Source organism: Brassica oleracea, chromosome C9 (genome assembly GCF_000695525.1).
Source record: "Brassica oleracea var. oleracea cultivar TO1000 chromosome C9, BOL, whole genome shotgun sequence".
NCBI lineage: Eukaryota > Viridiplantae > Streptophyta > Magnoliopsida > Brassicales > Brassicaceae > Brassica > Brassica oleracea.
In genome coordinates this window covers 32,050,603-32,067,913 of record NC_027756.1, presented here as the reverse complement: position 1 = coordinate 32,067,913, position 17,311 = coordinate 32,050,603, and the positions used below count along the sequence as shown (strand labels likewise).

The 17,311-nt window shown below is 36.5% G+C and overlaps 1 protein-coding gene across 1 annotated transcript; it reads left to right on the top strand.

Moving 5' to 3' along the window:
• Positions 1 to 1,031: 1,031 nt before the first annotated feature.
• Positions 1,032 to 1,774, top strand: LOC106314796. The gene is made up of 2 exons (XM_013752618.1): positions 1,032 to 1,126; positions 1,177 to 1,774. Exons 1-2 carry the CDS (start codon positions 1,032 to 1,034, stop codon positions 1,772 to 1,774), a joined length of 693 nt encoding a protein of 230 aa, XP_013608072.1.
• Positions 1,775 to 17,311: the final 15,537 nt, after the last annotated feature.

Here is a 17,311-nt window from a genome sequence, read left to right as displayed (position 1 = left end):
CTAACGCCCGAGAGAGAAACCAACCGCCGCGTGATCCATTAAGAGAAACACTAAACCCTCAAAACGCCGGAGCCTTCGGTACTCCAGAAATCCCGAGCGCTCGATCCGGACGCTACACGGGAGAGAACTCGCAACCACCTCCGCAGCAGAGTATGTCGGCGCGAAGTCTGAGTTACAACGGATTGGACGAAATAGACACCGGACTGCAAGCCCAAAGAAGTACTCCAATCCAATCGCAAAACATATATATGGAAAGAACCGGGGAGCCTAGAAACCGAATACCACCGCTGGGAAATTGAACCTCTGAGAATCAAACTCCGTCAGCTCCGAGAACCTCCCAGCAAACGGGGTTGGGTGACCCGATAGGGCAAACTCGCGGTTACGACCCCTGCAGACCTATCGACGCGGATCCTCAAAGAGAAGATCTGGGGATCCCGGGTGAAACCGGAACGTTCGAGAATTAGATCGAAAGAAACGATGCCAAGCTCAAAAGAATACATGCCATCGTGCATATGGCGACAAGCTCCGCTCCAGACATAGATATGGTCATTGAAGAAAAAAGGAGAACCCCATTCACGAACCGAATCGCCAGCGTAAGGCTACACCATGTCGGAAAACTCAAATTTCCCGAGTATGCTGGGAACACAGATCCGAAAGCCCACATACGAGCCTTTCAACTAGCGATATCAAGATCGCACCTCAACAACGACGAAAAAGAGGCCGGCTACTGCCGCTTCTTTGCCAAAAATGTAACTAGGGCCGCCCTTGAATGGTTCGCAAGCCTCGAAGAAAACCTAATCGGTAACTTCACCCAGTTAGTATCTACGTTCCTCAAACAATACTTAGATTTCATAGAAACAAGGGTTACCGAGGCGGACCTCTGGAATCTCAAGCAAGCGCCTTTCGAACCATTGATAGCATACATAAACAAGTTCAAGGAAATCAAAGCCAAGATCTCGCACCCAAACGAAGTCGTGACCCTGGCGGCATTAAAGAATGGCGTCTAGTTCTCATCCAAGTTCAGGGAAGAAATGGCAGTGCGGGCACCGATCTCGTTGGATGATGCCCTACACCGAGCTTTATGCTTCGCAACCCACAAAGAGGAGGTCGCAGCCTTGAAGGAACAGTACAGTGCAAACAAAAATAACATTGCCAAAAAGAACAATGCTCCTAAAGAACCAGCAACCAAAGGGCAACACTTTGCAACTCGATTAACTCCATCAAAGCATATCAACGAAAAGCCGAAAACAGCGAAGGATTCAGAGAGTCCCTATTAGGTCCCGACCACGAAATCACCTTCGACGAAAACGAGACCGTAGATCTTGACAAACCACACTATGACGCTCTCGTAATACGACTCGACGTCGGCGGCTGCAAACTATCTCGGGTGATGATCGACACCGGTAGCTCGGCTGATGTCCTCTTCTACGACGCATTCAAAAAAATGGGATTCACCAAAGCACTCCTCAAGCGAGAACGAACCCCTCTGATCGGGTTCGCAGGGGAAACCACCTACTCCCTTGGGTCAATCGAGCACGCTGTAACTGCCGGAGAAGTCAGGAAAATCGTCGAATTCACCGTGATAGACCGTCAAGCCCCGTTCAACGCAATCCTTGGAAGGCCTTGGCTATACATCATGAAGGCAGTTCCCTCAACCTACCACCAGTACCTGAAATTCCCGACTCCAAAAGGAATCGAAACCATTAGAGGAAGTCAGAAGAGCTCCAGAACATGCTACCTTGCAAGCTTCAAGGATATAGAGCAGCACTATTAAACAGGCAACCAAGGCCAATAGCAGACGTACACACGTACACGAACCACCGAACAAAAGACCCTATCTTTGGGAAAATAATCATACTATGTTATGACTTGATCCCTCGCTGAGGGTACGTAAGCAAGTCATGACACGAGTCCAGTCACCCACCAACTACACAGCTTGAAGGATATGTGTCACAACACCCGAAGCACGCTAAACGCGACTGCATCGACCTCGAATCGAAAGACAAGCTTCCTTCCTTATCTCTATTTTGTAACAAACTGAAAACCAAGTTTTTATTAAAATTCGGTTCTTACACTTCGCAGTTCGAGCTCGTTAGATCTCCTATATCCGAAAAATCGCAATATTCTTAACGGCAGACTAAAAACCAGCCCTGATCAGGTTTTCGGTTACAGCCAGCCCCGCCAACAAGCGCGGCAGAACAAGTTAACAAAATCTTTTGTTACATCAAACGTACGTCGATAAAAGTACCTATGACAAATCGACACACGGTCTCAAAAGAACGGCCTTGCGTAAACATAAAAATTACGACAAACAACTCAAAAACTCACAAATCCTATCTTTATTAAAAAGATAAAGCAACAGAAACAAATGGGAAAGCGAAAACAAAAGTCAAATCCCTAAAACTACTCCTCGACATCGTATTCACCATCCCCGAACTGGCCACCCATGCGCTTCGTCTTATCACCCGTGTCGTTCATCTCAGAAGGAAATTTAGAAAAGAAATCTTCTGGCAGATCCTCCGTAATCTGAGGCAGATCAAGCTTCTCAACGGGGAAATCCGAAACTGCCATCACATCAAGCTCGGACCCGAGCTTGACCTCCTTCGTTCGAAGACGCAACAACTCTTCTGAAGCCAAAAGGTTATTGTCCATGATCTCCTTCAAGAGATCTATGTTCGCCATGACCTCCCTAAGACGAGCTTCGCAATCAGTTGCGGCCTCCTTCTTCTCCCACTTCTCCTTCAAAGATACCAGCACGTCCAAGTAGTTATCTGCCAAAGCCTTTTTAGTATCGTAAGTTGCGCGACAAAGGTCGTCAGTGAACTTATTAGCGGAAGATTCGGCATTCGCCTCTAAAAAAGAGACTTGCTCGGGGGCCGACTTCCTCTCGTTACTCACGACTCGTAAACGAGCCTCGAGCAAAGCGGCCTGATTCCCCGGCTTCTTGGCGGCGGCCAGCTGAGCAGCGTTAGCTCGATCTCGATCCTGAGCCATCTTTAAACCAAGTTTCAGCTCCCAAACAACCTTCTTTATCTTGTAAAGCTCATCGGAGCGCGGGACATCCTGCAGACGCCTCTCCAAAGTCGCTGCGAACTCATTATTGGCCTCCATAGCCTAAAATATAACTAGTAAGCACAAGCTAAAGATTCAAAATCACAAGTACCAAAAAGACGACCTTAGCATGAGCGACAACCATCTTCACATAGGCCTCGCGCTCCGTCATATTTCTCAAGGAAGGAAGTGGATTTCCAGCAGGTTTGAAATGCCTCACCAAGTGAGCGACACTTTCCGGATCCTCCGTGAAAGGACAATCCTTGGAATGGGAAAACTGCCAATGACAACCGTATCACCCGAAGCACCGAGACGATGATCTGCACCAGTCGTTTTCGCCTTCTTCGGAGGAAGATCGCGCCCCTCCGAACCGGTTGGGCTACCCCACTTTGTACGAGCAGCAAACTTTTCACCCTCGAGGTCTTTTCCCTCTTGAGGTGAAGCTCGCAGAAGTCGGGTCTCCTCGCGTAGAACTTCTGTGAGCGCTTAGCTCACGTCTCCGGATCGAATTTGTTCTGCACTAACGCCGCCAGCTCAATTTCGTATCCTTTTGGATTCACGAGGGTTCGCCCTTCTCGACGCCATGTCTTTTCGGCAAAAGGAAACAATAATTTATCGGAAGTACTATGATAAACCCTAAACGAAGTAAGGCTTTATAAAGACTAAGGCATCCCCATATCTCAACAATCTACATGAAAGAATCTCGAAAACTAAGGAAGCAAAAGATATTACGAAAACCGTGTTTATCCATTCAAATCGAAACTTCGCGACCAAGGATCGCGGAAAACAAAAGTCTAAAACAAAATAATATCAAAACATAAAGATTAACTAGAATCGACTCCATTGGGAACAGACGACCCTCTGGCTTGATCCACCGAATCTTTAGAAACCTAAGGAAGGTCGAGCCCGGAGATTGACCAATCCGATACAGCAGCCAAAGCAACAAGACCTTCACAATCATTCTCCATCTCCTTCAAACGAGTGAGCTCAGCGTCCACATTTAAGCCCCCATCCTTGAGCTCGTTTAGAAGATCTATGTTGGAAACCACCTCTTGCAACTGGATCTCAGCCGACACATCCTTCTTCTTGTTCACCCATTTCTCCTTCAAAGACTATGGGATCTCTCATCATCGTCCAACGACGTCACGACGAGAAACGCGAGAAACACGACGGATGTCTCGATCCCTCTCGACCTCGAGCGCTGCAATCTTGGCTCTCTGAGCGATGACCTGGGCTGCGAGAGTCGCGTTCTCCTGGCAAGTCCTCCTCTAGTCATCGATCAAGGATTCGATCATTTTAGCATCCCTCTTTCCCTCGCGTTTGGTGGTTTCAAGCTCCGCCGAAAGTCTCTTGATCTCAGAACTGATATTCTCGATCTCCTTGTCGTTACAAAAAACCTCAACGCGATCCTCCATCGCTACAACATACTCGTTGAAGGCTTCCATAACCTAAAGAAAAATAAGATGACAAATAGGAACCTCAAAACATCTTCTAGAAGGAAAGAAATCAAGAAACGGACCTTAGAGCTCGCAACTGCCACTTTGGCGTAGGCCTCCTTCTCGGTCGCGGAAGCAAGGGACGGGAGACGGCAACCCGCCGATCTCATGCGGCCGGTGAGAGAGATCAGGTCGTTTTGAGCCGCAAACAAAGGATCATCACCCCCAGAAGCAAGACCCCTGACGGTCGATTCTCGCCTAGAACAAGACGGACCGGGCAAGGCCGCCTTCGACGATCGACATCGCTTACGGCTCGTGGCAACGACTTCATCTTCCGAGCCAGGGCTCAACGAGACAGAAGATCGTCGCTCCCCAAGGACATCCTCATCATCGGAATCCCGAATCGAAATTAAGGGAGGTCTATCAGAAGCTCTGCTCCTCGATACTGACCCGGAAGTACGAAACGATGACCTCCTCATAAGCTGCCTAGCCGATCGATCCAAAGACTGAGATTGGATCGAAGAAGTCGCAATGACTTCCCGAGAGCACTCCGCCTCATCATCAAAGCTGCCAATGACCGGTGGGGGTCTGTTTGTTCCCCCTGGCATGGCAAAATCGGCTCGAATCCGGGACTGATCAAACGATGTCCAGTCCGAACGACCTCTCCGGAGAACTCCAATCAAGCCCCAAATCGCGTCCGACTTCAAGGAACTGCCGGAATGAACTGAAATAATTAAAGGAAAACGAAGATTTAAATCGCAAATCCCCCAAAATAAAAGATCGACACTAAAATCAAGAAAGAACTAACCTATGTTCTCAGCCCAATTCCGGGGAAGCCGAGAGGAATCGAAGTCACCCATGGATGCTCGGTCCACCTTAAAAACAAAGATTTGCTCACGCCATTTCTCATCGCGATAATGGACGTCCTCGACAATCTGGCGACCCGGACGCGGAGATACGAGGAAAGTTCGAGGACTCTGCTTGTTATGCTTCACTAGAACAAGGTGACGGAACTCACGAAGACCGAAGGAAAGACCCTCCTCTCTCTAGCTCTAACTAAGAGCGCTATAAGATGCCTAAGAAAATTCGGGAGGATTTGGGTGAACGATAAACCAAGCTCCTCCAAGATCTCGAGGACAGGCTCGGGGATCGGGAAAGAAAGACCACAAAATTGGAAGAAAGAGAGATAGGCTCTGCAGTATCCCCCTCAAACGGTTCCGGGAGTCTCAGATGCAGAAGCCAAGTCAAGCACGACGGCGCGGTCGACTCCGTACACCGTGTAGAGATCCTCGAGATCGTCGGTCGTGGTCGTCGGGCGAGGAAAGCTGAACGACGAAGACATCTTTGGTTCAGTGATCAAGAAATCTCAAAGCAATAGCAAAAGAGATGAAAAAGAAGAATCGGAATTGAAAAAAAAAAAAAACCCCTTGCGTATTTATAGTCGCCCCAACGACTCTATCGCCATTCTCGAGAAAGATAATGATGACCTAGGACTCGCCCTAGCAGCGGCTGATATAGCCGTTACGCACAAGAATAAAAATGCGCCAAGCAACGGTCTCAAAAGTTTATCATTAGATTCAAACCAAAATCGTACCGGTTACCAAGTGGCGAAATCAGGATTAAAGCAAACCACGTCTTCTCGTTTCGTTCAAACCAAAAGAGGCTGCGGGACAAATGTTGGACCCAATTTTGGTCAATACATTATTAATAGGCCACGATCAAGTAAATGGGCCACAAAGAGTTAAAGCCCATAGCGAACACTCGAACTCGAGACGGAGATTTCGAAGATCCGGAGATCGCGGAACCATTGCAGAGATCACGGAACTGTTGCGAACATCACGAGAGCAGCACGCTATAAAAAGTGGTCGACACATAAAGAAGGCACTCGTTGAAAACCCTAGAGAGAGATACACCCAAATTTCGACCTTGTTTTCATCCATCTTTAGATTTTTTCTCTTAACGATCTCGTTATAACGTTCGATCTTGTTTCGCTCATTCTATTCGATCTTATTCATCAATAAAAGTCTATTTTTGCCTACCGGAAACTGATTATATTGTTGTGTTCTAAAGATATCGTTGCGTACATCATTTATCTTCCCTTGATTAAACTCCCGATCACTATCAAATTCTTAGTGTAGATTTTAGGATCTACACACGTGTTCTTCTTTTTTTCTGAAGTGAGTATTATGCTGAAAATCAATAGCATATTCTGCCATCACCACTACGTGAAGTTCCACGGGTTCTTGGGTTTTCATAATTTGTTGCTACAGTAAATGTTTAGTTCGTCAACTGTAAAAACGTCAACAGTATCCTTCATAGGAACATCACCATCATCATCATCATAGCTATAAATAATTGGAGGAGCATATATCTCTTTACAAAGATCTTCCTCACTTTCATATTCGTACTCGTCATACACCGGATCATCATAAACATCAAGGTTATCTTCCTCCTTTGACTCTGCATCATCAACTTCAACGTAGACGTCGTTTGTTGATGGGAACAGTTGCACGGTCATCGCCTGAACAATAGTGATCAAAGTGTAGATTTGCGCTTGGAGATCGGCGAAGACTTTCCGAGTAATCTTAGATTCAGTCATACTCGATGCGTTCGACATCCAAAGACCTTACTTTGATTAAGAAACCAAAGTGGTGGCTGTGATACCAACATGGCATAGCGTGAGGACTAGATAATCAGCTCAACCAAGAGATTTGATAATCCTCTTTAGGACCTGCTTCGCTCAATCAAAAGATTCGAAGAACCACACTTGAGACCGGCTTTTTGTGTTGATGAATTTAATCAAATTAAGAATAAGAAAAAAGAGTGGTTATTAATTATCAAAAGCTATCCCACTACAACCGCAAGAAAAAGACTTAAATAACAAAACTAATGAAACACTAATCTAAGAACAAAGCCATGTTAATGACTAAACCTATAATAACTAAACAACAATTAATAAAGCCCATAATAATAATATCCTAAACACGTGACCTAACTCCATCGTGATGGCACCGGTGACGTGCTATAATTGTCAAGATGCCATGCATCAGTATCCTTGGTCCATGGCCTCTCATTCGTTCTTCCTTAACACATGGACCAGTTCAACAAAATATTATTCAAAATATGAACCAATAATGGACTTCTCTTCAGCATTCAACACAATGACGCTCATCGACCCAACAAAAAATTAGTAGTACGTGAATATGGAGCCACTGCACATCTCACCAACTCTGCATGTAATTTTAAGTCTGTTTTTTAAAAAAAATTTAGGCTCCAGTAAGTCATGAAAAACGCATGGCTACCGGCCGTCACATTCCCATAAATTTGGTTCTTTTTCACCTCAAACTCTTGCCCATGGTCTCTAAATTAGTTGATATTACATCTTTTATCATAAAAATTGATCTATGTTTGTCATTTTACTAATGATAATCAATGCTCAATCACCTTCCTCAAGTTGTATACAACAACCAAATCAACAGGATATTGCAATGATTGAGGATCCACAGTGCAATGTTTACTCGATCCAAACACAACATTCGTCAGCCAAGACAATTTATCTCCCTTCTCACACACAGTTTCTCATCGCTACTTTTACATTCACGAAGTATAAAGCGTGTCTTTAAAGCAAATAGCAATTCGCAAGAGGAGGGTATCGACTTCTCGGAAACCTTCAGCCTAGTCGTAACCATAGGAAAAATAATCCTTCATGTTGTTCTCACTCGGGATTGGACGATCAACCAACTTGATGTCCATAATGCCTTCTTTCAAGAAAAGTTCACTGAGGCAATTTATATGTTCCAGCGACCGGGTTTTGTTCACAAATACAAGCTTAATCATGTTTGCAAGCTAAAGCGATCAATATATGGCGTGAACCATATGTATCTAGTTCAAAAATAGCGTGAACCATATGTATCTAGTTCAAAAATACTTGCTTTGTCAATATTATTACTAACCATGGTTTCTCGCATATCAAAAGTGATGATAGCTTGTTTATGTACATAAATCAATTTGGCATAGCATACCTACTCATGTATGTATATTATAGTCACAAATTTTCTCCTTGTCTAAAATCTCAAATTAATCATCGGCATGATGAAAGGAAAGTTCATCTGACATATGCTTGCAATATTAAATCTTTCCTTGGCATATTAGAATAATTTAATGACAAATAGATATTTCTCAACCAAACAAGGAACACAACGCGTAAACATGGATATATGGCTTCAAACCATGCTTAATTCCGGTTGATTAAAAATCTTGGAGAAAGAGGATAAACCAGTCGCAAATTTAAAGGATTACAAGAGCCTTGTTGGAGGTCTCCAAGATCTAGCTTTTACTAGACTGGACATCTCCGACGCGGTGCAGCATATATGTTTTTTTTATGCATGACTCAAGAGAATAAAATCTACAATATCTACGTTACATTCTTTAGTACATCCAAGGTATATGAACACAAGGCCCCAAACTCTTAAAAAACAGAACATGAACATTACAATCTATTTAGACATAGAATCGGCTAGTTTTCCATCAAAAAAGCGTTCAACATCTGATTTTGGGTGTACTTAGTGACAATCTAGTTTTGTGGTCAGCTAAACGACAACATACGGTCTCACGATTTAATATAAAGGCATAATACAAGGCTGACACGAATGTAATAGCCGATTCTTGTTGTATCATAAACTTGTTTTGGAAATGTATTGCATTATACGACAAGGAATAATGGTATACTGCAACAACAACAATGCAATTTACCTTTCATCTAATCCTATTTAGTCTTAAAAAACCTAATATATCAAAATAGAGTTTCATTTTTCCCCAAAAAGGCTGAATGGATTAATTATGACTTTATTACATTTTTTCTTCTCATAACTATGGGGATTTTTTTTCTAAAAGATTATATTCACCCCCCTATCTAATAGCTTTTGTTGTTGATCCATATGCGAAAATAAAGTGAAGATAAAATATACCAAATAATATTCGTCTATAGATTATGGATAAGTTAAGAGTAAATCTCTCAAAAAATTGTAACAATACTTGTATATATTTAGGAGTGAATACATATATTTAGGGCCTGACTGTTTCAAACGCAGCGGTTGCGGTTGCTGGAGTTTGCGGATACGGGTGGTTGCGGTTTCTAGCGGTTTTAAGAGATTTGTACGACTGGTTCTGCGGTTAGAAATTGGTGCGTTTGCGGGATACTTATGACTGGATAATTACCAAATACAGCAGCAGTTAAATAATAAATTAACAATATTTACATTTTATATAATTATGAAAATATCAAAAATCATAATATTATAATAAATATGAAAATTATATTTAGAAAATTAGTTTTAAAATTTTAAAATTATAGAAAATATTTTTATTTTAATAATTCCAATTTAAAAATTTTATTGAATATTTTTATTTTTGTATTTTTATGGTTTTTGTAAAAAAATAGAAAAGTTATCCTCCCGCAAACGCGTGCAACCGCAAACGCTAGCTGGAACCAGCTTTTGATTTTAAGAGGTTCAGAGCGGTGTTTGAATCGATTTGTAGCAGTTTGTATGATTGTTTTGAAACGCTGTCAAACCGCTACCAATCGCAAAAGCTGCGTTTGCGGGTGGTAGTGGAAAAACCAGTCAGACCCTTAGAATACAAGATTCGACAAATACATTAGGGGGGGGGGGGTTTATTGGATACTGTAGTTTAATGGAATTGAATGTAATTTAATTCTAGAATGAAATTCTCTGTTATTGAATTAAGCATTTGGCAGATAGAATTGAGAATCTATCAAAATCACATGTTATTCAATATTTACTAGATTTTAGTAGAAACACTTATTTGAGATTTTAATTTACTTTTTTATTGAAATAAAGCGTTAAACAAATACAGACTTTTCATCTGTTTTTTTCTAGGATCTACATTATAATGAGGCACTTTGCTCACTACTCATCGCGCCACGTCAACGTTTTGTAGGCTCCACTTTTAAAAAGTGTGAAAAAGTGTCAAGTCCATGGCTCGAACCTGGGTTATTGAGATATAAACACCAACATTTATACCACTAAACTAAAGGATACTTTGTACATTGATGGCCGAAACTAATATATATTTATGAAGGTCAGAAGCCCTTACTTCTTCGGCTTCCTCTGAGGGCCAGACCTACAAGTGTATTATGGGATTATGGGTTTCATTTTTAAATGAGATTAATCACGTTATATAAAAAAAACCTCAAGTTTGCAACAATTATAGTTATCTCATATTGTAAATTGTCGTCGTTTAACATGAATTAGGGTTCTTTTCATCATTGTCTCAGACAAGTCTGAGTTACAGATTTGCGCTATATGTCTGTTCGTAATCTATTTTTTCACCGGTGAACTCTTCATCTTCCCATCTTAAATGCTTGTCCTGATTTGTAGGCCCTTTGTAAACCCTATATATATGATTCTCATCTTTGATGAACCCAATCTGCATCTCCACAAAACTCATTGATTCCTCTTAGATTTAACCATCTTCTAGAAAATGTCTTTCTCTGCCTCTCCAGTTCCTCAAACCGGCGTCCATGGCGTCCGTCACCCAACTTTCGAGTCTCTCCGTCTTGGTCATAGTAGTCAGAGCACAGCCTCTGGCCTTCTCCGCTTCTGGGATTCCTTGAACTTCAAGAAAGACAATGAGTTTATGGGAATCACGGTAATTCTGTTCCTTGATGAAAAGGTAAGTTAATCTTCGATCTATCACACTTATTTTACATAATTGGTTTTAATTAATTTCTTTATTCTTTGTTGAATAATATTATTTGCAGATTATGTGATTCATGGGTTTATTCCCGCCGGACGTGCTAATCATTACATGTCATCTTTGAAAGTCGGTTCCATTGTGAAAGTCGATTGTTTTGAGGTTGTTAGGTGCTCAAACATGTACAAGATAACTTATCATCCATTCCTCATTCGTTTTATCTCAACAACCATTATTGATGAAGTCATCATGGGTGCTCCTGAGATCCGTCTCCAGTCATGATTAGACTGTTCGACAATCTCCAAGTGTTTGCGAACACAAACCTAGAACTCCCAGGTATATTATCATATTGCATCTGAGTTTATATTATGTTTCGATATCATAACTGATATTTAAACTCGCAGATGTGGTTGGGCAAACTCGTTATTAAAAGAAACCACAATAACCCAAACAATCAAAACACCAAAAACTAGAATCCCAAAAAAGATGAATCATTAATGATCACCTCTCATTTTTGTCTAATCTTACAAATAAACTTCAAAACAAATATACCAAACCAATCACCTCAACTAAAACTCAACGACACATACATCGAGTCAGCTAAACAAATAAAAACTATACGGTTAGTTATTTAACAATTCACAAACTTACTTTCGCAGATTCTTACGAAGAAGACGAAGACGACAACCAAGATCAGTGAAATTACCTAAACAAAAAATCAAAGTAAATTACGAACTCTAATAAATACAACTAACAATGATTTTTGTTTACATATTACTCATCAAATAAAAGGGGAACAACCACAGCCACACCAGAAGATACAAGAGACAATCTCGACAGACACAAAGGCGGAAACAACATCTCCACCTGCTCACTCCTCTTGTCTTATTAAAATAGCTTACATGCCCAATGTCAACATGCCAATGCTATTGTCTTCTTATGAAAAATATATAAATTCGTTTAATACCCATTAAGGCCCAAATACTCAGAATTGTCACTTATTTTATAGTTATTTCTAAAAGTCTTCATGTATTTGTTTTAAAGGTCGGGTAAAAGCAACACGTTTAAAAATAAAATAAAAAACATATAACAAACATAATAAGGATGATAAAAATTATTACGTAATACACACAACTTACACAACTAACCTGGAGAAAAAATATCGAGAAACAAAAGGTACTCTCAATAACATTAATATAATTTATGTACTTTCAATAGTACTAGAAACAAATTAAAAAGACAAATAAACAATAAGTCTCGGTGACACAACAAGCAATACCACGAACTATATCAATCATATTATTAACACAATTTAATCATTCATAAGTGGAGAACAATGCATACACAGTTCATCATCACAACTCTAACCCTATAACAATAAAAAACTTGAAAAACAATGATCAACCCAAAATGCAAAATTGACAACTACAATAACCCTAGTAAATATTGAGATGAAACAAGAAATTTGTCCATAACTCCGCGCTTGTGCGGGGACAATGCCCATAGGGTTAAACAAATACATACTTTTATTGGATACCGTAGTTTAATGGAATTAGTGTAATTTGATTTTAGAATAAAATTCTCTGTTATTGAATTAAGTATTTCGTAGATAGAATTGAGAAGGACAATTCTCTGAAATAGTTTTTTTTAAGTTTTTGTCACAAAAATAGCTTTCAAGAAAAAAATGACCAAAATAGTTCCATTTTGTTTTGAAAATTTTAATTATAATTTTTAATTTATTTTAAATTTGAAATCATATTTTAAAAACCCCACCTCTTAAGTGTAAACCCTAAATTTAGATTAGTTAACCCTTTTAATAAAACTTATTTTGGTAATTTTCTTTATTGATGATTGTTTTTACGACAAAAACTTTTAAAAAAAATTATCACACAGAATTTCTCAATTGCTGATAATCCATTACAATCACCTGTTATTCAATACTAGATCCTTTCTCCGCGCTACATGCGAATAATATATTTATATTTGTTACATTTATCATTTTTATTTGTATGTGAATTTTTGTATATTTAATTATATATAACTAATTTTCAAATTTGATTTTTTTTTAGTTTGAAGTAATTATTTCTATTATACGTAACACAATTAACTAATAAATATGAAGAATCAAGTCCGAAATTTTAGAGTTATGTAGAAAATATATAATTATGTATAGAACATAAATTATCTTAGTTTAAAAGATCGGAATCTCATCTTGAATAAATTCGCGAAAATAAAAAATACTCCAATAGCCTACTTAAAATATAAAACCCCCTTTTCAAAAAAATAAGTGTAAACTTAATAATATTTTGTTACGTGTAATAGGTTAAAACTAACAATTGAATATCGATCTAGAATATTGTTTTAATATATCTAATGGTAAAATATTAATTATAATAAACAAATTTTGAATTTTGTAATATTACATGAATTAGAAATCTTTAAAATCTAAAATATATTTTATTAACATAATATACTTTTTATTCATTTATTATTTTAACGTTACAAAATATTGCTTTAGTTTTATTTGTATATTAATTTTTTAATAATTTAGTTTCTTTTTAAGTAATTTTAAAGTTATCAAGAATATAATATATTTAAATTTATTTATTTAAATATATCCAAATATGATGTCTCGTTTTTATGTGTGTTTGCATTGTACATATTTAATTTGTAGTTTGTATATTTAATAACACCTTGTTGCGTACCGTTCTATGGGTTTAATAAATGTGTTGTCATTTTTTTTTACTACTACTAACATGATTTTTTAGTGATCAGTGATAATGTATTTTTGACGTTATGTATTATATTTTATCGTATATTTTCTAACTCTTCATGCTGACATTTTTTTAGAATCATTTTAATTAGATAATACGTTTAAAGATGTAAATAAAACTGTGTATGCTGTAAATTTAGACTTTTTAGTGTAACTGAGCACTATCAATTATGGAAATTATATTATGATTTTATTTAACTAAATCTTTCTTTCTGTGTATAATTTTTTGTTTTATTTTATATTTTTACAATTTTATTGTCTTATTCTTTAATTGCAGAGAATTGCTATTTCCAATTTTTGTTTCATATACTTTAAAAGTCTTCGGTTGATTTTTGTTTGTTTTTTTTCTCCAATTACAATGTACAGTTCGACCGTTTCTTTTTTTTGGGATCAAACAGCTAATATCATCAGATAGAAAAGCTTAAACTCCAAGAATGAAGTGAGTATTTGTGTTAGAGAAAACTGATTTAGCCACTAATATAGTGTATATTATAATATTAGAAGGTATGTAAACTCTTCTTTGTTGTCTTATGGTGGACATAATTAAGTTGTTATCAATTGATTCTATATTTGTGATAACTGGAAATACATCTTTATGTCTTACTTACATCATCCTTAATTGGTTTACAGTTCAACTATTTCTAATATACTAAGAGTAACATAATATTAGATGTTGATTATCTCCTTCCAATTAGGAATGCACAAAATGAGAGAAATTCAAGGTGAGACCACTTTACAATTTTGTCCTAATATCTATATAGAGTTAGTTTATAGATTACTCTATCTCTTTCAAAATGTAATCAATTTTAATTAAAATTTGTATTATTTAAAAGTTATTACTTTTGAAAGCTGTCATTTAATATATAAATTTAATCAATTTCACAATAATTTATCTAATTTAATTGGCCACACAATATCCAATAAATATAAAGTTATATTGAAATATAAAAACAATTTATATAGTAATGCAATGTGCATATATTTCTTGTGTAGCAAATAATTTAAGTACTAATTGGAAGCATAAATGAACAGGCTAATAGAGATACAATTAAATATAAGAACTTGTTGAGTGGGGTTCATATGAACTTTTTTAGCATATTTTCTTAAATCAAAATTCTAGAAAGTGTGTATGTTCACAGTTTTTTTTTTTTTTTGCTTACAACTTTATGCCTTGAACACTTGCACTATTAAAGTGATTTTGATGGAAGATCTCAAAATTTATAAATGAAGAAATTTGATGTTGAGAGTTTTGCTTACATATGGTCGGTTCGCGCTGCAGCAGGATATGATGTATTAGTTTTTATCAGTGATATAATTTGTGTGTAATTTTTTTTTCATTTACTTGTGAGTGTGATTATGTTAAACAATCAGTATTGTCTACATCAAATTTTAGTTATATAACTAAAAACGATATGTGAGCATATTCATTATTATCGCTGATTTGATTCAAAGTTGCAAATTTTTATACTGTTATAATACTTCTCTAAATATAAACCTTGGGCATTATAAATTAAATCAATCAAAATCAAACATAATAGAGAAAACTTGTTAAACCATAGAGCATAAAGGATATTTCTGGATTTTATGGAGCGGAAAGTTAAGTATTAATCTCTTATTCTTCCTCTTTAGACAAAAAGCAGCATATTTTTTTTTTTTTTTATCAAATGAGAGTTTCTATGCTGTTTATTTAACAATTAGATATAAGAGCATGAGAAAGCAAATATAACTATAATTTAGATTTAAATAGATATATATTATATCAGAACTGAATATTAAAATATAATTAATATGCCAATTTAGAATTCTTTTTTATTTACTCATTGTGTTACCCAACAAATTTGAAATGACTAAAACTCACTATTTTTAATATTTTCGGTATTGGAATTAACGGAGGATAAACAATTGTTAAAATTTAATTTAATTAAACTTTTGTTTATGCTTTAATTATTAAAATCTTATTATTTACTTTTCCATATAAACAATTATCATTGAGTTCCAGTTTCTCTAGTATCCGTCTTTAAAGGTAGTACTAGATTTTGACCCGCGCTTTCAAAGCGCGGGTTTATTTTTGTTTTTTTTTTCAATTGACAAATATTTAGTAAATGTCACATTTTCATATATTTGTGTTTTATTTTATAAAAGACTTAAAATTTTATCTTTATTTATCGTATTTCATTTTAAATGACTATTTATGTTAAAAAAATTAAACTTTATTTTTTTAATGAATTAAGTTGGTATAACTCTGATAAATTAATTTTATTATGGGATTAATATTTTAATTAAAAAATTATATACTTTTAATAAAGATTTATACTTTTCAATAAAAAAATTCAATTATTTTTATGAATGCTTAAATTATACTAAGAAAAAAATAATAATAATTAAGAATCGTTGAAAAAAAATTATTTGAACTTGGACTCAATGGTCCAAAGGAAAAAAAAAGGTGAGAATTGAATCTTATTTTTTAATAGGCCCAAATGGCCCAATAGAGATTTGATTTGGACTGGATCCAAAAATAATGACCCAATATAGATTTGTTATTAATATTACTTAATTGACCTTAATGAAACATGCAATGTTAGTGAAAGAAACATGCCCCTAAGGTAATTATGACAATAGGATCCTGCTTTAATAGTATAGATAAAATGAAGAAAATGGTTCATTACATTTTCTATATCAAACGATAATATATTCTTTTGGCTGATAGAGTACCGAAGTTGTTTTAGTAGGCTGACCGAAGAAATCAATTATTTTAGCTTTTTTGGGCAAAGGTTAAAAAGATTGTTTGATCAAACTGCAACATAAGTAGAGAAAATTGTCAAATATGATTCACAACTTGATTTCAAACACAAAGGTTAACCCAAACTTGAATCAAATGCAAAAGTAACCTAAAAATCTATTGAAATTACAACCAACCCCTTGTGAACAAACAAAAAATCCGAAATTTTTTTACGTTTCTAACCCCCGTAAGTCGCTTGGACTAGTTATACTTAGAAATAATTTAAAATTTTTGTAAAAAATATTTTGATAAGTGAAAAATTAAAATCATTTAATTAACATATGTTTTAAGAGATATAAATTAAGATATAACAAAAGTTAATTGTTTTCAACATAGATGAGTGAAAGTAGTGAGTCATGATATTCTTTGGTTTAGGTTTTGCCAACATATGTTGTAGTATTGTATGTGTTCTTAGGGTTAGATTTAGGAATGCATAAATGTTTTTTTGAAAACTTTAAAATTTACCTAAGTGTTTTTATTTCTGTGTATAGTAAACACTATTTAAGTATAACTACGGGTTTATAACGTGGTTAGATAGTTAATTTAGTCAATTTAGTT